Source organism: Cajanus cajan, chromosome 1 (genome assembly GCF_000230855.2).
Source record: "Cajanus cajan strain Asha chromosome 1, NIPB_CcT2T_4, whole genome shotgun sequence".
Classification (NCBI taxonomy): Eukaryota; Viridiplantae; Streptophyta; class Magnoliopsida; order Fabales; family Fabaceae; genus Cajanus; species Cajanus cajan.
The window spans coordinates 73,118,691-73,140,239 of NC_138517.1; the positions used below are offsets into that span (position 1 = coordinate 73,118,691).

General features: G+C 30.5%; 2 protein-coding genes and 1 long non-coding RNA gene across 3 annotated transcripts; 1 reads left to right on the top strand and 2 right to left on the bottom strand.

The window, feature by feature from the left end:
• Positions 1-3,047: 3,047 nt before the first annotated feature.
• LOC109790265 (uncharacterized) lies at positions 3,048-3,563 on the bottom strand. Its single transcript, XM_083070323.1, has one exon. It carries the CDS (start codon positions 3,561-3,563, stop codon positions 3,048-3,050), a length of 516 nt encoding a protein of 171 aa, XP_082926449.1.
• A 3,393-nt stretch (positions 3,564-6,956) lies between these two features.
• LOC145955505 (autophagy protein 5-like) lies at positions 6,957-12,228 on the bottom strand. Its single transcript, XM_083070324.1, has 5 exons — positions 12,221-12,228; positions 10,251-10,308; positions 9,846-10,166; positions 8,653-8,697; positions 6,957-8,413 (listed from the first exon to the last, which is right to left on the bottom strand). The coding sequence occupies exons 1-5, from the start codon at positions 12,226-12,228 to the stop codon at positions 8,177-8,179; spliced, it is 669 nt and encodes a 222-aa protein (XP_082926450.1). The 3' UTR covers positions 6,957-8,176.
• A 1,490-nt stretch (positions 12,229-13,718) lies between these two features.
• Positions 13,719-15,963, top strand: LOC114915229 (uncharacterized). Its single transcript, XR_003803175.2, has 3 exons — positions 13,719-14,723; positions 15,178-15,379; positions 15,649-15,963. It is a non-coding gene; the product is annotated as an uncharacterized LOC114915229 (long non-coding RNA).
• Positions 15,964-21,549: the final 5,586 nt, after the last annotated feature.

Here is a 21,549-nt window from a genome sequence, read left to right on the forward strand (position 1 = left end):
GCTTGAGCTTTTTTATTTCAGTGGGAGAGTTGCCAGTTAAAACAATATCATCAACGTATATCAATAAACCATTAAATTCCCCTTTTTCATGCTTGATAAACAAGCTGTGATCAGCATGTGATTGCGAATAACCAGATGAGAGAAGAAGGTTAGAGAGTTTCTCATACCATTTTCGACTTGCTTGTTTTAGCCCATAGAGAGATTTTTTGAGCTTGCAACACTGTGAGGATTCATACCCATATAGACCTTGAGGAATCTTCATGTAAACCTCCTTGGACAAGTCACCATGTAGAAAGACATTACTAACACCCAATTGCTGCAATTCCCAATTATTTATGGAAGCTAGGGCAAGGATAACTCGTATGGTAGCCATTTTAACCACTGGAGAAAAAGTCTCGAAGAAGTCTATCCCTTCCACTTGGGAGAATCCTTTCGCAACAAGCCTCGCCTTATATCGTTCCACACTCCCATCTGGTTTCTTTTTGATTTTGTAAACCCATCTACATCCTATGGGCTTGACATGCTTAGGAGTTTCCACAATCTCCCAAGTTTTTTTCAGCTTTAAAGCCTCAATTTCATTCTTCACGGCTTCTTTCCAACACGGCTTCAAAATTGCTTCTTGATAGCTTCGGGGCTCAATCTCAGAAGTTAAGTTCATGACATAATGACGCTCAGACTCAGTAATGGAAGAAAGAACAGATTGAATAGGATACCTACACGTTGACGATGATTGATTTGGTTTGGTCTCTATGTTGTAGCAAACAAAATCCGCAAGTCGAACATTGGGTTTAGAGCCACGAGTGGTTCGTCTTGGTATGAAAGGAATAAGGTTTTGGATGAGGTGATGAAGAGATATGTGGCGAGATTGACTGGGATGGAGAAGTTGATGGTGAAATTTGTGGAGAGGATGAAGTTGTTGGGGAAGGTAAGGTTTGAGGTGAAATGGGAGTTTGTGATGGAAGTTGGTCCTGAAGTGTAAAATGGAGAGGATCAAAGTCATGGAAGGTCTTTATTTGTGGAGGAAATAACTTTTCTTTTTCTTGGGCTTCGTGTTTGTTATTAAAAGGAAAATGGGACTCATAGAAGATAACATCTCTAGAGACAAAAATGTCTTTATTTTGTAAGTCTAAAATAATATAGCCTTTTGTGCCAAATTGATAGCCAAGAAAAACTCCTTCTCTAGACCTAGGATCAAATTTCTATTTGGGCCCAGTGGTTGAAGCATAACATAAAGAACCAAAAACTTTAAGCATGGAAAAATTAGTTTTTTGATTATGCAAAAGTTCGTAAGGAGTTTGTTTCTTTGTAACTAGAGAATGTATACGGTTAATAAGATAAACTGCATGTTTTATTGCATAAGACCAAAAATGTTTAGGCAATTGAGATTGAAACATGAGAGCACGTGCCACATTAAGGATATGTTGGTGTTTTCTCTTAACACGCTCGTTTTGTTGAGGGGTATAAACACAACTGGTGTGATGTATAATCCCTTTTGAAGCAAAAAAAATCTTTAAGAAAAAATTTCGGACCATTATCCGTCCGAATACATTTTATTTTGGAATCAAATTGATTTTCAATTAGAGAAATAAAATTTTGAACATATATTTTTACTTCGGATTTTGATTTCAATAAGGCAATCCAAGTATATCTACTAAAATCATCCAAGATAGTTAAAAAATATTTTTCATCATGAATTGAGGCCTTAGAAAAAGGTCCCCGAATGTCCATGTGCACCAAATCAATTTTTTTTGAAGCTCTACTATCACTAAGGAAATAAGGCAATTTTCTTTGTTTTGCAAAATGACAAATGTCACAATTTTCATTAATATGTTTTGGAATAAAAGGAAATTGTTCACATAACATTTAATCGGTTTCCCAAGAGATGTCCTAATCTATAATGCCAAAGGTTAGAGTTTGAAATGGCATTGGTAGCACTTTCATTAATAGAAGGTTTGTTTGGTGAAAGAACTTTGGCTTCTCTGTTGACTTGCAGATGATAGAGACCTTGTTGAAGATTAGCCAAACCAATCATCCCCAACGTACGCTTGTCCTGGATAGTGCATAAAAAATCATGGAAGATGAGAATATATTTATGAGTCAGTATGAGTTTGGATATGGATAAAAGATTAAAATGAAAGTTCGGAACAAACAAAAAATTGTGAATAATAAATTCTGGAGAAAAAATGATTGTTCCAGATATATGGGCAATAATAATGGACTTATCAGGTAAACTTATTTGTATTGGTTTAATGTTAGAATAATTTGAAAACCAATTTAGAGAAGATGCAACATGATCTGTGGCTCCCGAATCTATGATCCAGGGGACATTGTGAGTGGTGTAAGAGGCGTGGTGTGTGTTAGTGCAAAAAACAAAGGAGATACCACTGGACTCAAAATTTTGTTGAGCATTTGGAGTGTGGATGAGATTCACTCTATTGGGTTGAACGAGAGAGTTGGCCCTGTTACATCAGAAGTATTCTTTTGTTGCTGTGGTTGGAGCAAAGACATCAGGGTTTGATATTAGGCATGGGTCAATGTGATGGGGCTCCCTCCTTCTCTGAATCGTTGCCTCCTTCAGTGGGTTCGATCATAGCTGCACTGTTAATGGAGGAAGAGTCAGAGGCATCGCGATTGAACTTTGGCCTCCCTGGGTATCGAGGATGACCAGGGGGATAGCCATGCTTTCCCCAACACATGTCAATAGTGTGTCCAGGACGGTGACAATAGGAGCATTTCTTGTTGGAGGCTCCTTTGACAGCGGAAGAAGGACTAGAGCCACGCCCTTTGCCGGAGAAAGAGTGATTAGCTGCATTCACAAAGGCGTTAGGTTCAGTAGGCGAAGACGAAGCAAGTTGTCGTTCCTGCTGGACAACCATGGAGAAGATGTAGTTGATAGCGGGGAGAGGATCCATCAAAAGGATTTGGGAATGCACAACAGAGAAGCATTCGTCCAAACCTTTGAGGAATCAGATTATGAAATCCTGTTGGTGGTAAGTTTTGGCAAAACACGAGCAAGAAGAAAAGGGTCTGTAGTTATCGAGTTCTTCCTAGAGGGTTTTCAATGCGGTGTAGGACTCAGAGACAGTACGAATTCCTTGAGAAAGTCCATATATTTCTTCATGGAGCTTTGCGATTCTGAGAAGATCGCCTTGCAAAAAACGTTCGCGAAGGTCATTCCAAATGTCTATGGCACATTCGAGGAAAATAACGCTTTGGGCGATGGAGGGAGTAACCGAGTTGAGTAACCACGACATGACAAGGGTATAGCACCTTTCCCAAGCAGAATAAAGAGGTTCTTCAACCTTAGGAACAGGAATGGTGCCTAACAAGAAAGCCATCTTGTTTTTTGAGATTAAAGCCATTCTAATGGCATGAGACCAGGACTGATAGTTTGTGCCATCAAGGACAGGGGTTATGGAGACAGAGGAAGGTCCTTCACTAGGGTGGATGAAGAAGGGACTTGATAGGTTCATGGTAGGATTAGTAGCTTCATTACCACGATTTTCTTTCTCAGGACCTTCATTATCAGAGTTCTTTGGACTGGCAAGAGGAGTAGAAGACATTTGGAAGTAATAAGCAGAGCTCCAGGAGGGAGCTCTGATACCATATAACGAAAAATGATAAAAGGTGAAAGTGTTTGGAAATAATGAATGATGTTATACAGTAAAAGATGATCCAATATTTATATACAATAGGCCCTTCTATTATAGAATTCTAATAGCAGAACGGACAAAATAACAAATGGTAGAATAGACAAAATAACAGAACGAAAAATATGCAGTGGTCCAAGATTACAAGTTTGTTAAAAAAAGAATATTGTACAAGTTTGTTACATATAATGCTGCAAAATCATCCAAAGATCATATCCCTAATTTTACTTCATAGGGTTTCTCACAAGAACCCATAGAGCACTCTAATTCATGTCAAAATTTGTCTATTTTTGAAATTAAACACATAATCACACTTAGAAAACATCAAGGAACACAACAAAACATTCAAAAAATAAAACAGAAAATATTGATATTTTGCTTGTTCCTAGAAGCATGCATCACACAAGGTATTACGGGCCAATCCTACTACCCAACAATTATTCTCACACCCTTGAGCAAGGTTTCTCACTCCCCCTTACCTAGATAAGCAGAAAACTAAGCTAGAGCAGAATCTAGTTGATCTCCTTCTCTTGGTTCTCCTTAGTCTTCAAAGAGTGTGTCTAGAAGCAGTGTCAGAGTCTGTTATTTAACCTACGCGGCCTCACTAGATGGTATGTTGTATTTTTTTTCTTTAGGTTTACAATTACATGAGTATTTATAAAAAAAATAATAAAAAAAAAACAAACGGGCTAAGCCCAATAAACCCTTTAGACTCCAGATACTTAACATTGTGTACATAAGCATAACACCATATTTCACAATAAGCCCAAAGCAATCACATAACTAACACCGTATCACGTACACGCTCGTGCTGACACATCTCACGTCCAACACCGTGTTAGGCTCAAACTTGTGCCAAAACATCATACCACATTTCACAATCCAACTCATTACCACGTACACAACAAACATTTCCACATAAACCAATAGGTCATACACATATCTTGCAATTCACAGTTGATTTACATTACATCCAACACTCACCAATACATACATACACATTGACAGATCCACATTGTGAGTAGTGGGGGGCACTTTCCCCCACTACTATTTCACACATAAATATTTTTTATTTAAAAAATAATATATTTTTAAAAAAATAATTTTATTTTAATAAAATAAATAAAATATATTTAAATTATCATATGTATAAAATATAGATTAAGAAAAGAGATTCATTTATTTGATATTTATCAAACTTTTGAAGGATATTAATTCTCTTATGTGATAAAGAATATTTCTTAATAACGAATCAATTTTCTTAAAAAGTCTAATTATAATATATATAGAGTTAATCACCTATATACTGATAGTGTAAAGTTTTTTTACATTGACAACCAATTATATCTTTCAATTGTGTCATGTCTACTAAAAGTAAATGTGTTTACAGTGACATGACACAATTAAAAGATATAATTGGTTGCCAGTGTAAAAAAACTTTACACTCGCAATGTATAGGTGATTAACTCATATATATACATACATATATATATATATATATATATATATATATATATATATATATCTTAATACTCACATATATAATGTATATATTAAAAAAATCAATTTTTGATAAAAATAAAATTTACAGTATGCATGTTTACCTTTTGCGTTTTCTAGTTATTATATATGTTGATTAAAATAATTAAAAAAAGAAAAATCAGAAGATTTATGTTCCATTTAGAATTGTTATATAAAATATATTTTAAAATAAGTTATCATCTAAAAGTATATATTAGATATTAAAAATATGTTTATATCATAAATAAATTAAACATGATTTTTATAAAATTTAACATATTTATTTTATATTTTTAATAGTGTTAAATTATTATAAAGTAGGTCTTTAGGATTGTAGTTCTAACCAAACATTTAAAAAATGTCTATGATAGATAAATAAGTCATATTTAGGATATATATTTTTAAAGAAAGTTAGGTTCAAACCTATTAAATTATAATAAAATTTAGTCTAACCTAATTTATTTTCATCTTTACTTGTAATCGTAGATATAAAAATTTGTAAAAAATAATTATGATATATATTTATGCTTTTAAAATTTATATGTAAAATTTTTAATACTACAAATATATGAATAAGTATTGTCCCCACTATCTAAAATTTCTGGATCCGTCACTGTACATACACACACACACACACACATATATATATATATATGGGTGTGTGCGTGTGTGTATGTGTGTGTATAGCAAATCATAAGAAATCAACAAACACTCCCTAATTTACACCATATTGATTCAAACTCGCGTTTGACGAAATTACAATTTTTCCCGACGTGGCTCAGCCTGAGAGCTCCTACTCATGCCTAGAAAAATTCTAATTACACCTGACGAGACACAACCTGAGAGCTCTTACTCTTGCTCACACTTGGGCTAGGAGATCACGCCCAACGTTTAGGTTTGCTAAAGACCTCCTTAAAGAATTTTGCCCGACACTACAAGAAAAATGTTGATTTTCGACGGAAATTTTTGACGAAAACAGGTTAATTTCTGACAGTTTTTTTTTTCGACAGATTTCAATCTGTCGAAAAAACTGGCATCGAAAAAAAATCCATCGGAAATAATTTAATTCGTCAGAAATTTTCAATGGAAAATTTCGTCAGAAATTATAATTTTTTTAATTTTAATAAATTTATTAATGTAACAACCCTCATATTTGGCCTCTTAAGGGTTCTATTTCACGATATTTCACTGTTTAGCGTGTTTTATCCTTACTTGTACAATTTCTAGGAAACTTTCCTGAAGGTCACCCATCCATGTACAACTCCAGGTCAAGTACGCTTAACTATGAAATTCTGATGAGTAAGCTACCGAAATGTATATGTATGTTGTCAATATAACTTGTTCAATTTAATTCATTTAAGTCATCCTGAAATATATAATTTCATACTTGTACTATAATAATAATATATAATAATTTTATATTACGAATAATAATAATAATAATAATAATATATTTAATTATTCTTTATTTATTTGTTCTTACTTTTATAATTAGCATCTACTTATTTCTATTTAAAATTATAATTTAAATTATTTAATTTTATAATTTATAATGATAATATAATTTATAAAATTATAAATATTTATTTATTACATACTTATAAATTAAATTTTAACATTTTAAATAAATAATTAATTAATTTAATATATTTGTTTACCTTAAATCAAACATATAAAATTCAAAAAATGTATTTATCCTTGTTTTAATTTCTAATTATCAACCATTAATAAAAATACTAATTTAAAATCTTATCTAATTATATCATAATATCACTACAAAAAAATCAAGTTTTAGCGACCACCAAAATCGGTCGCTATTTAGGTAAATTCAGTCGCTATTTCATTCAGCGACCGAAATAGCGACCGAAAAAATCCGTCGCTAAAACCCTGGTCGCTATTTCAAATAGCGACCGAAATTTTTTCCGTCGCAATTTAGCGACCGAAAAATCAGTCACTAGCCAATAAAAATCCGTCGCTAAAATTTTGGTCTCCTAACTTCTGGAGACCAATTTTGCGACCGAATTTTTTGGTAGCAATTTCCGTCGCTAATTTTTGTATTTATTTAATAAAAACATTTTATAAATCAGTCGCTAAATCGGTCGCTAAAAAACTTAAATAGCTACGGATAAAGTCGGTCGCTATTTCGGTCGCTAAAAATAGAAATTTATATTTTTTATTTTTATATTATTATATATATTATAAATTATTATATTATTTTATATTCATTATATATTAATTATCGAGTTATTATAAGAAATATTGTTGATATTTCAATTTTTGAAATAAAATATTAAAAAAACTGAAATAGGTATGGATAAAATTGATCACTATTTCGGTCATTAAAAAATGAAACAGGTACGGATAAAATCGATCGCTATTTCGGTCGCTAAAAATTTGAAATAACTACCAATTGTTGTGGTCACTATTTCGATCGCTAATAACTTGAATTAGCTACAAATAATTTCGGTCGCTATTTCAGTCGCTAAAATATACCAGTATTTTTAAATTCTTTTTTAATTATAAATTTATACCTGTTAACGAATATGAAATTAACAATAAGTTTATTACACAATTTATAATAATATGAAATTTATTACCACAGATTGTGTAAATATAAATTTTTCTAATCAATTATGAAGAAAAATGTTACGTTAACATTAAAAAATTGTCTCTGAGAATAAAGAAAGAGACAAAAGAAAGTGTTGGCATCAATTCAGAAGTTCCCACCAGTTATAAGAATAATTTTCTATCCTATATATCTTAGGAGAATAATAATTTCACATGACTTCTTCAATTTATATACTTTTAAATCAATATGCAAATTTCTGAGCATATCTTAAAAATCATTACAAATATTATAAAAGGTAACATTATAAATATCAAAATTTATAGTTAAACCATAAACAATTAAACAGTAGCAGAATAAATAGGAAAGATTGTACACTAATCTAGGAGCCTAAAAAGGGAAAGGAGAATAAACCTATAAATAACCAAAATAGAAGTTATTATAGCAGCCAAATATCACAGATATTTTGGTCCATTACTCCATTAGCATCATTCCTTTCTTCCCAGAAACTCGATGCACACACAGAAGAAATCACACAACTGACCTCTTTTAATGAGTTTATAAAGCTCCATTTCACGCTGTCTTCACCTTCACTGGGAAGCAACAAATTACTTGGATATCCTCTAAAGTTTACTCTACAACCCATTTCCACCAATCCCTTCGGATCAGAAACATTCTGTATCCATTGAAAAACAAATTAAGATGCCTGAGATTTATCAAGATATTTCACATGAAAGCTTAAAGAAAAAACAGCATCATCGGTTGTTAGCTAATAGTCAGCAAGCAATACGGGCCCAAACAAAAAGAACAAAGAGCAGAATAAAGCACCAGACCCCATCCAATGACAAATATAAAACAAACTCTTTTAACATTTCAATTGCACAAAGTAGGGACAAAAAGGGACTAAGAGCATACCTTCAGAGACAGGGTTGAAGTGATGAGTTGGCTCCAACTAATCCTCTGCCCAAAGCAACCAATAAATATGAAGTCAACTTCAATTTCTCAATCAGCATAAATGTATTAATGAAGTAGAAAACCAAACATCAACAATGCTGTGGGACATCTTGAAATCAAAGTGCAGATATAACTCTAAATTATATAAATCACATCAATCTTTGTTAGAAGGCTCTAAAAATAAGGAAAGCATACTTAAAATGATATTTTGAGAGAAACTAATTAATTGAAACCACATTCAATCCGAGCAATGCATTAAATATTCAAATTAACATAATACTATCCAGTTTTCATCCATCATCCAGAGTTGAATTGCTTGATACACATGACAAAACCAAGAAATTCAAAAAAAAAAAAAAACTAGATCAACATACTGAGCCATGTATTTCAACACTCTTGCAAAGCTCACCAAATTCTGTATTGAGACAGTTACATCAGATATTAAACAATGAAAAATGGCAAACCATACACAACAATGATAATCCATCACCATGGTTTACACACTTTTTTTAGAAAACGATGTCTTTATTTAACAATCAACACTGATTTGCATTTACTCCAAATCCAAAAGGCACAATATTGAAACAAGCCAACAATAAGTTTATCAAGCATGCACAATGAATGGCAACTGCAAAGTTCAGTAACTTAATATCTTAGTTTCCAAATTCACAACACAATGGAGAAACAAACTTCAACATGGAACCACAACAGGCAGGGATTTCACTTGTAGACATGGCTCGCTGTACTCACAACAACAAGCCATAGTGATTGGTTGATAATCACAAAGAATGCAATCTCTTCTCTTAGCCTCCCTAACAGAAGCCAAAATTTAGAGAAAAACAAGTCCAACCATATCACAAACAATTTGCATGCATTAGCCATCCCATATCATCAAAAAACGCATAAGAAAGAATGCAATGCTATATTTGCATTGTAGGCAGATGCAAATATAGCATTTAAATGCAGAAAAATCCAAACAGTAATTTAAAACCAACGAAATTGCAGACAAATGCAAATATTGCAAGAAATTGAAGTCAAATACAAATATTGCAGGAAATTAATTGCAGACAAATGCAAACAACAATTCAAAACCTCGATTACAATCTCCACCAATCAATAACACAAAAAACCCTAACTCTAACCCCAACCCTAACCTTTCTTATGCGGCACGGGCTGGATGACGGCCTCGCCCTCGTCGCCCTCCTTGACCGCGCGTGACCACCGCCTCCGCTGCGGCGGAGGCAACATCGTCGGGATAACGCACGACGACCATGGGACAGACGCAGTGGTGAACGCAGTAATCGCTGACACTGTCGAGCCTGCCGTCGCTGCCGCGTCGCACGGCGCCGAAGCCGAGGCAGAAAAGCATTGTATTCAAACCAAATGGTGTCAACTCCAGGGGGAAGCGCGGTGCTGAAGTGAGGCTTCAAAAGCGAAATCAACAAAGGCAAGTAGCCTATCCTGGGGGCCAACAGCTGAAAGTGAAAAGAAGCGATGAGTTAAGCGAAGAAAGAGCGTGGGATTGAAGTGAGATGAAAACCCTAACGTAAGAAGAATACGAGAGCAGGTGGAGGAGGAGGGAGAGTGGTGACTTCAGATTTTTCAGATTGGGGCGCGCTTGGGAGGGAAACAATTGTGTTTTATTATTTATTTTCAGATTTTTCAAAAACATTTTTTAAACAAATTCTACATTAAATTATTAACTATAGTCATTTTTTAACTAAGTTATTTAATATTAGTTTTTACAATAATTTTTTTTATTTTTATGAATTAATTAAAATTTTGAAATATATTTTTTTAAAAATAATTTTTTAGTCAATACGGTGACTAAAAAGTATTATAATAAATAATAAAATTAAATAAATTAAATCTTATAATGGTTATTTTTTTCATAATACTAAATTAAATATTCTAATTAGTTTATAATAAATTAAAATAAAAATATAATAAAATATATTAATTGATATTTCAAATAAAATATATTAAAATATTATAATCAAAAGAAATTTAATATTAAATCAAAAGATTATATAAATCATAACTAAAATTATAATAAATATTATGATATTAAATTTATTATATATTAAAATTAATTACATATTTGTATCAAAGAAATTGTTCTAGATTTTAGATTTTTTTTTTATTATGTTTTATAATCAATAAAATCCAATATTAAATCAAAAGATTATAAAAATTATAACTCAAATCCAGGTAAATATTTTGATATTAAATTTATTATATATTAAAATTAATTAAACATTTTTATCAAACAAACTCATACAAATTTTAGATTTTATTTACTATCTTTCATAATCAAAAGAAATCCAATATTAAATCAAAAGATAATAAAAATTATAACTAAAATTATAATAAATATTCTGATATTAAATATTTGTATAAAAAAATTGCTACAGATTTTAGATTTTATTTATTATACTTTATAATCAAAACATATCTAATATTAAATCAAAAGATTATAAAAATTATAATTCAAATCATAATAAATAATTTGATATTAAATTTATTATATATTAAAAGTAATTAAATATTTTTAGATTTTATATTTTATTTACTATGTTTTATAATCAAAAGAAATCCAATATTAAATCAAAAGATAATAAAAATTATAACTAAAATCTTAATAAATTTTCTAATATTAAATTTAGTATATATTAAAATTAATTAAATATTTGTATTTAAAAAATTATTACAGATTTTAAATATATATTTTAAAGTTTTTATTTTATTAAATTAATTGAAAATAAATTATATTTTATCACTTTTTAATAAAGTAAGTGAATGATAATAAATTAATTAAAATTTTAAAATATATTTTAATTAAATATATTTTTATATCAATACAGTAACTAAAAGTATTATAATAAATAATGAAATTAAATAAATTAAATCTTATAATGGTTATTTTTTTAATGATACTAAATTAAATATTCTAATTATTTTACAATAAATTAAAATGAAAAGATAATAAAATATTTTAACTGATATTTCAAATAAAACACATTAAAATATTATAATCAAAACAAATCCAGTATTAAATCAAAAGATTATAATTAAATATTTTTTTAAAATTTAATTAAATATTTTTATCAAAGAAACTGATACAAATTTTAGATTTTATTTACTATATTTTATAATTAAAAGAAATCTAATATTAAATTATAAGAAAATAAAAATTATAAGCTTGTGTATTATATATATATATATATATATATATAAAATTACTTTCAATATTAAATCAATGAATCAAACTGGCGTAGTGGTTTCGTAGTTGGCCCATGGTTGCCTACAGGACCCGGGATCGAAACCTGGTTGTGTAACTTTAATGAAAAGTGTAATTTTAGTCTATTTATAAAATTTAATAAAAAACATTTAGCGACCGATTTTAATTCGGTCGCTAAGTTTGTTTGTATTGTTTAGCTACCGAAATTTAATCGGTCGCTAAAAATTTCAAAAGAGCAATTTTTTGATAATTTTTTCAAAATTGGTCGCTAATTCCGTCGCAAACTACGTTCTCATGAAACAAAATTAAACAGCGACTGATTTAGCGACCGATTTTATTGCTACTGATAAAATCCGTCGCTAATTCCGTCGCTAAACAGCGACTGATCAAATTCCGTCGCTAAATCAGTCGCTAAATTATTCGGTCGCTAATTCAGTCGCAAAATAGCGACCGAAAAATTTTGGTCGCTAATTTCGGTCGCTATTTTGTATTTTTCTTGTAGTTTCTCATATCAAATTTAAAACCAAATATTAGTTATACAAAAATATTAAGGTCATATAGTAAATTGTCAATAAGATTTTAGTTAAATAATTTAAAATAATTAATGTTTCAATTATATTGTTAATTAGAAAATAATTTATTCCAAAACTAATTAATTTTTATATATTAATTATTAGTAAAATTTAATAACTTTTAATTTAACAATTAATTGGATCGATGAAATTCAACACACCATGAGTTATTGAGCGGAATAACTTTACCAAGAGTTATTTTGTAAGTTATCTTAAATCAAACATATAAAATTTAAAAAATGTATTTATCCTTGTTTTATTTTTTAATTATCAACCATTAATAAAATACTAACTTAAAATCTTATCTAATTATATCATAATATTTTCATATCAAATTTAAAACCAGATCTTACATTTTCGACAAATATAAATTTGTCTCAAATATTCCATCAATAATATAGCTTTTCCTACAAAATTTTTCTCATTGAAAATATAAATTTTTCGACAGATATAATTTTGTTTTATAAGAAATCATCTTCGATTAATATAACATTTTGTATATATGATTTACGAGTAAAGAATTTTCAATTTAACGGTTGGATTTACAAAATTCACATTTAATATAAAGTTATTGAGCGGTGTAACACTTAGTAAAATTTACACTAGTGTAATTATAACCCCCCTCATATATATATATATATATATATATATATATATATATATATATATATATATATATATATATGAGGGGGGTTATAATTACACTGATGTAAATTTTACTAAGTGTTACACCGCTCAATAACTTTATATTAAATGTGAATTTGGTAATTCCAACTGTTAGATTGAAAGTTCATATCTCTTAGATTATATATACAAAACTTTATATTAATCTTACTTCATTTTTATAAAACAAAATTGATGTAATATATTCATTTTAAAATACACTTAAATTTGAACACTTTGATTACCTTCTAGTTGTTGTTCAATTTTAACATTTTGATATAAAGATCCTAAGCACTCCTCATCATAGCTCTATTCTTCTCTTCTTTTTCTCTTCTAATTCTTTACAACGTAAAAATGAGGCAGATAGGATTAACTTTGCCTGATCACTTTCTTAAAATAATCTACTAGATCGAGTCAACCAAACTCGTTTCTCTTCTCGACCCAGTTCTGTTTTCTCCAAAATAATTAAATAAATAATACAAAATACTTTATCCCTAATAATAATAATAATAATAATAATAATATAATAATAATAATAATAAATATTTCTAACCCAAAATATAATAATATAATTTTAATATCAAAATGTCCAATAAAATTAACCTTTTAAATTTTATTATGAAATATATAACTAATGTGATTGTAAAAATATAGGAGGTTGTATCTCATCTCGACTCCTAAATTATCCCTTAAAACATATAAATAATCATTTAAAATACTAGTACAAATACTTATTTAATATGTTCAAAATAATTATCCAAAACATAAAAAATAATTATTTAAAACGTACAATATATTTTTCTATAATAATAAAAAATAATCTTTAACTAAATATAATATAATAATAATAACATTATTTTAAAAGAAAAAACGAGGTATTACAATATCTGTTACCCAAACTTAACTAATATAAGATGTTAATAATAATAGAGAAAAAATATTTATCTATACTAAACTTTATCTCTTTTATGAAAAATATTATTAATTTTCATTTTACCTAAACTGAAATTATTGAGATTAAAAAGATTAATTATTATAAAAAAAAAAATAATTATAATTAAATATGCATTTAATGAAGCGCGCGAGTTAAGAGTTGAGACTCCGAACGCGGTCATGAAACTATAGTCTCCATGTTTAGGAAATAAAGCTGCAATTTAATCAATCTAGATTCCTTGTGATGAGTATGAAATCAATTAAACTGAGATTGCGTATCATCATTTGTTCCTATCATTATAAAATTATTCAAACTATGGAAAACATTAGCAATTTCACCTTCGTTAAACCATTAAGACTCGAATGAGGAATTCAACATTTCAAAGTTCAACTAGTCAGTTTTGTGTGATTATGAATCCAGTTCTCCATGAAGCTTATTATTTTACCACGAATTGCTTTGCAAGTTCCTTTAATTGCATGTAACATGAATCTTGTGCCTATAAATAGAATGAAATCATATTCCATTGATAAAACAAGTCTCCACTCCAAAAGCACACCTAAAACAAGCTAGTCTATTATTTGTTTTGTTCAGCAAGAATGAATCCGAACTCTCAAAGCTCCAGGTAATTGTAGATATCTTAGTTATGAAAGGGAAGTTATGGTATATGGTTGTGGAATTTTTGTGTAATAACATGTGATACTATCTCTGTGTCAATTAAAATTAAATTTCCTTATTTATTTACATGTAGGTGTTATTTAAGTTACTTTCATTTTATCCTTTTTAATGTAGAAATCATTTTGCTTATATGTTATTGTCTCACTTTCATTACTAAATAAATAAATATGTTATTTTACATTTCAACTAGTTTATCATCTAATCTTATTAAACACTTTCAATCCACCAAAAATTGTTCTTAATAAACTAAATATAATACATTAAAATAATTTATAAAAATAGCATCATTAAATACTTAAATTCACTCATAAAAAATAATATTATCATTTAATTTATCTATGATAATCTTAATTATTTTATTACAACTTTTTTTTTCTCTCTAAATTCATTGTTGACTCTAGGAATTCTGGTTCTCAATCTACGAGTGGCACACCCAAAAAAATTGATACCCCAGCAGATTATTTGCGTCCTCAGGGAAGTTCTACCAACGCAACTGGTCCTAAATCTACGAGTGGTAGAGAAAACAAAGTTGATACCACAGCAAATTATTTGCGTCATGGAAAAAAATGATACCATGTTACTACAACATGAAACAGCAAACAGGTAAGCCTTTATATATATATATATATATATATATATATATTGCAAATTTCTTTGTAGCATTTATTCCTTTGCAATTATATCAAACTTCTTATTTGTTCTGTTAAAATATAAATTATAAAGTAATGACCATGCATGCTAGTGGAAAATTATTTTAGATATAAATTATAAAGTAATAATTTAAATTTAAATTATTTAGATTGTGTGGGGTTGGTGTTGAGTTGAACCTATTATCATTCCTATTCACTATCATTTTATTTTATTTTTTTCAGGTTTATTTGCTAGCTAGTGGATCATATGTCCGAAGAAAAATTACAATAAAATTTATTGTTTGTTAAAAGTTCATTGATTGTGTGGATTTGTTTTAGACTCTAGTGTTTACAAATAAATTATTGTAAGTAGGAAGAAGTGCCTATTAATTTCGAATTCACAAGTCTTTCTAAATTTCTATGTAAGTTTGTATTTGAATTTGATGGTTTATTAATAAATTAAAGCAGTATGTTATAATCAAATTCTATTCTAATGAGCTGAAGGCAGGTTCAATTCGTAAGTTTGTGTTTAAGTTTTTTATTTTACGTAAATACTAATTCTACTCTTCAGTAACTATAATTTTTATGGATATATTGTTATTTTGTCCTTATCCATTTTTGGTGAACCAATTCTGCTGGTTAAATTTATGTTGAGATTCTCCTAATTCCTCTTTGTAGCCCCGTTTCTAGATTGGACTATTTCTACATCAAAAATGTCGTGTTAATCTTAAATAGAGCTATTTAAGCTCAGACTGTTTTTGATACTCTCCAATTATTGGGTCATTAAAGCCATAACAGTTTAGGCTATCTATTTTCTTCTTTCATTTTTATCTCCCGTTTCTGATTTTATTATTTTATTAAAGTGTATTAAATTAAAATTTCTAGGGCATAATTCAATATATATATATATATATATATATATATATATATCTCCCGGGGACATCTGGTATCAGAGCTTGATGAGAAAATAGGATAATATTTATTAATATTAAGTTAATATCTGTTACTATGAATCTGGTATTTCTTTCATGTTGTATAGTTAAATTCGTGTTTCGTTTATTTTGTTCATAATTTTTCTTCATTATGATCTATGTTTTCAGTTTTAAGTAACAGTAGCAGTAAGACTCGTGAGTGGCAGTAAGGCTAATTTGTCGATGTTATCTTAAAACTGAATCTTGATCGTTCTACAAAAAAAAGTGTTTTATAAACCCAGATTCATTGGACAGGGATTAATTTAATATTAATTCATGGTATCTTATGGAACCAAATAAGGGTAATGATACTAGATTTATTTTATCATGGGTAGTTTCATCCGCTCCTTGTCTCGTCGTTTTGCGATCAAAGCCCCCTCTTCATCCTCTACTAATCACAATTTGCCTACTGAGCAAAGCCAAACTTAGGAAGAAATTCCACCCAAAAACAATATCTTTGAAGAAGAAGTTTGCTTTGAGGATATCAACCAAGCCATTGATAATTGGAAAATTTCCAAAATACCCCTGGATGAGTTATACATCCTGGATGAAACCAAACATGTCCGCAGTTCTGATTACATTATTAGGACTTCAAAAAATAATATACCTCTGGACCCACAAGCTGGTGAGGAGTTTCACCTTCTTACAAAACAATCTGTTGCTGAACATGCTAGGAAGTATAAATACCTCCATATAGGTTGTGTTCAGGTAGTTGTTAAACCCTTAATTAGGGAAGGTCTTAATGCTTCAATCTTGATGTGTCTTAGAGATATTAGACACAATGACTTTAATGATTACCTTATAGGAACAATAGAAACAAGTTTAGGACATGGTCCTGTGTACTTCAATTGTTTCCCAAACAAAACAGTGAGTCTTCTAGATATAGAAATGTCTTAGATTCATTGTTTTAAAATATTAGATTACATGGATTAAAAATGAAAGAAAGGTCTATCCCAGCAGCAGTTCTGTATAGAATCCAGTACAAAGTCATGAACAGTTGTAACTCAAGAGCTCTGCTCAAAACCAATGATAGGGAAACTACCCTGTTTGTTACTGATATGACAAAAGCAAACGTGGCCGTCCCTAAACTTATAAAGTGGGATGAGATAGAACTTCCAACCTCATGGCAATTAGAAAAAGCAACCCCTACCTTACCTAGACAAACACCTGAATTTCAAGAAATTAGGCAGTCTGAATCAGGAAAGGTAGAAATTATTTTTGATAGAAGAAATTCCTTTTCCTCAAGAACCGAAGCTACTAGATCTGAATACACTTCTGCCAGAAGATCCTTTTCTGTAGCATATCACAATCCAGTACAACTGCTATTCCTAGAATCATTATTCCAAATACTAATCTTAGGGGAATAGAAACAAACTCAACCATTCCTAGAGCCGTCTACTAATCCAATGAGGAGGATGACCAAAAGTCTATCCAATCTCCAACTTACTCTTCCCTTAATGATCATTATGATACAATCTGAATTTCATATTGATAAGGAAGCCCTCCGAAAAGATTTTTATTTGGAGGAAAACCAACCTCAAAGATCTTGGTTTTTGAAAAATTATCAAGGTCTCAAGAGAGCTGAGATTCATGAGATTTATTATAATTTCCTCAATAATGTCAGGCTCAATATACCATTTCTTGATTGGTTTCATGCTTATATATACCATTAAGAACAACATAGATTATCCTTTCAAACATGACCTTATAGGAAAACATTCCACAAATGTGATTACTGTTTGGCACCTCAAAGATGGAGAGAAAATCCAATCCGAACTTCGTCCCAAGACCCAATATCAACTCCCTCAAATTCAGGATGACAAGAACAACCCTGTGCTAGCAGCACCCTTTAAGACCAAGGATGTAGATGAAAATTTGACCTCTAAAGACATCAAAAGTCTTATGGAACAGGTTAACTACACAAACAAGTACCTTCAGGTTTTAGGTGACAAATTAGCTACCCAAAAATCTGATTCAAGCCAGCCACTTTCTATCTAAGCCACAAGCTCCAAACATTTAGAAAAACCCATATTTCAACCTTTCAAGCTTAGTCAAAAAGCTAAACAATCTTTGCAAAAGGCTAAGGTAAAAGCCAATATGGATTCTGATGCAAGTGAATTATTAAGTAAAATTAATAATTTTCTTAAAGCTACCACCATCCCTGATACTCCCCAAGGTACTGAAGAAGCCTCTTCCAGACCTAAAATGAGGATGCCTACAAGAACTATAGGTGTTTTAAACCAAGGATCAGATCAGGATTCTGATTCTAGTAATCCTCAACCCCTTCAGGTTAATCCTATTATGACCACCTCCAAAAAACAATGGAAAGGTCTAACCAAACCTTACCCCTCTACAACCTTAGATTTGGCTATAGAAGATAGGGATCTTAATAATAATAGCTTCAATGCCAACAACGTTTATGAATGGAATATTGATGGAAAATCTGAATACAATATATCATGCATATGTTACAACATATGACCATGGTTTGTACTGCCTACCAGATAGCCCACGATAGTTCTGAGGAAGCTATAGCAAATATTATAGTTTCAGGATTTACAGGGCAACTTAAAGGTTGGTGGGATCATTATCTCACTGAAGCACAAAAATTAGGAATCTTTTCAGTTGTTAAGATCGATGACAACGGTGAACCAATCTTCCATAATGGTGAGACCATTCCAGATGCTGTGAATACCTTATTTTTTACCATAGCCCAACATTTTATAGGAGATCCGTCTTTATGGAAAGATAGATCTGCCGAACTTTTGTCTAACCTCAAGTGTAAAACCTTAGGAGATTTTAAGTGGTATAAGGATACTTTCCTCACTAGGTTTTTACTAGAGAAGATAGTCAACAACCTTTTTGGACAGAAAAATTTTTAGCCGGTCTTCCCAGATCTTTAGGCGACAAGGTTAGGGATAAAATTAGGGCTTTAACACCTGATAATATTATTCCCTATGACCACCTGAGTTATGGTCAATTAATTTCTTTTGTACAAAAAATAGCCTTGGAAATCTGTCAAAATGATAAGATTCAAAGGCAATTAGCAAAAGAAAAAACCCAAAATTGGAAAGACTTGGGCACTTTTTGTGAGCAATTTGGTTTACCAGGATGTTGTAAGCAGAAAGCCTGTTAGGCATGACCAACTTAGCAACCCCCACTATAAACATCAATGACGCTTTAGGAATCCTAAAAGGAGAAACCAAACATCCATAAGGAAACCCAAAGCAGAAACCAAACATCCACCCGGGAAAAAACCTATAGTGTGTTACAATTGCAAAAAACCTGGTCATATCAGTAAATACTGTAGACTCAGAAAGAAAATTAGCAACCTCAATTTAGAACCCGAATTAGAAGAACAAATTAGCAGTCTTTTAGTAGAAACTTCTGACGAAGACTCAACAGAAGACTATTCAGATGATGATATTCATAATGTTCAGCAGGATGATGAAGTCTCATCATTTGATAGCAGTGATACCCCAACCATAAGTGTTCTAACAAAAGAACAAGATCTTTTTTTGGAGGCAATCAGCTCTATTCCTGACCCAGAGGAGAAAAGAGTTTTTCTGAATAAACTCAAATAGACTTTAGAAAAAAAACCTAGAACCCTTGTCATAATCAATAAGTATGACTTAAATCCTATCCTCAAGAGGTTAGAAAAGACTTGCACCAAACCAGTTACTATCCAAGATCTCCAAACTGAAATCAACAATCTTAAAAGGGAAATTAGGAATATTAAGGAACAACAGGTCCTTCATCAAAGTATTTTTTCCCAATTACAAGAAGATTCTGACCAAGAAGGGCCTTCATCAGAACCCAATTTAGAGAATAATGAAGTTGATTGGAGTGATTTCTTGGGTCTTATAAACCGAATAACTATTCAAAAATTCTTCATCAATATCAAGATTATTGTTGAAGATTTTGTTCTAGAAACCCTAGCCCTTTTTGACACTGGAGCAGACTCCAATTGTATCCTAGAGGGACTCATTCCAACCAAATATTTTGAAAAAACATCCGAGAAGCTTAGCACTGCTAATGGATCCAAATTACAGATTAGATACAAGCTTTCCAAAGCCACCACAGAAAACCAAGGTCAACAAATTGAAACCTCTTTCTTATTGGTCAAGGACCTTAGGAACGAGGTCATTCTAGGGAGTCCTTTCATTAGAGCGTTGTTTCCCTTAGAAATTACTGATGAAGGTATATCTTCTCAAAAGATAGATCTATTATGTTTAGATTTATTAAGAAACCCATTAATAAGACTATCAACTTGATAGAGCAGAAATCCAACCAGATTAATTATCTAAAAGAAGAGATTTCCTTTAAGTCTATTCAGCAACAGCTTGATCAAACTCATATCCAAAACAAGATCAAAGATCTTCTACTGTCAATCCAAAATTCTATTTGTGCTGACATTCCTCATGCCTTTTGGAATAGAAAACAACACATTGTTAATCTTCCTTATGAAAAAGATCTCAACGAAACTCAAATTCCAACCAAAGCTAGACCAATCCAAATGAATGAACAACTGCTCCACTACTGCCATAAGGAGATAAAAGATCTCCTAAGCAAAGGCCTCATCCGACCTAGCAAAAGCCCGTGGTCTTGTGCAGCCTTTTTATGTCAATAAACAAGCTGAGCTTGAAAGAGGAACTCTGAGATTAGTTATAAACTATAAACCTCTTAATCAAGCCCTTCGATGGATCAGATATCCTATTCCAAACAAGAAAGATCTTAATCGTCTTTACTCAGCCAAAATATTTTCAAAATTTGATATGAAATCTGGCTATTGACAGATATAAATCCAAGAAGAAGAACGATACAAATCCAAAATTTGGAACGTTATGCCCTTTGGATTAAAAAATGCTCCCTCAGAATTTCAAAAAATTATGAATGACATTTTCAATCCCTATATTAGCTTTGCTATTGTATATATTGATGATGTCTTAATTTTTTCTCAGTCTCTTGACCAACACTTCAAACATGTTAACATTTTTGTCAAAATTATCAGACAAAATGGTTTAGCTATGTCAAGCTCAAAAATAATCCTTTTTCAGACTAAGATTCGATTCCTTGGCCATATCATACATTAGGGAAAACTCACACCTATTAGCAGATCCATTGAATTTGCTGATAAATTCCCAAATCAAATTATTGACAAAACTCAACTTCA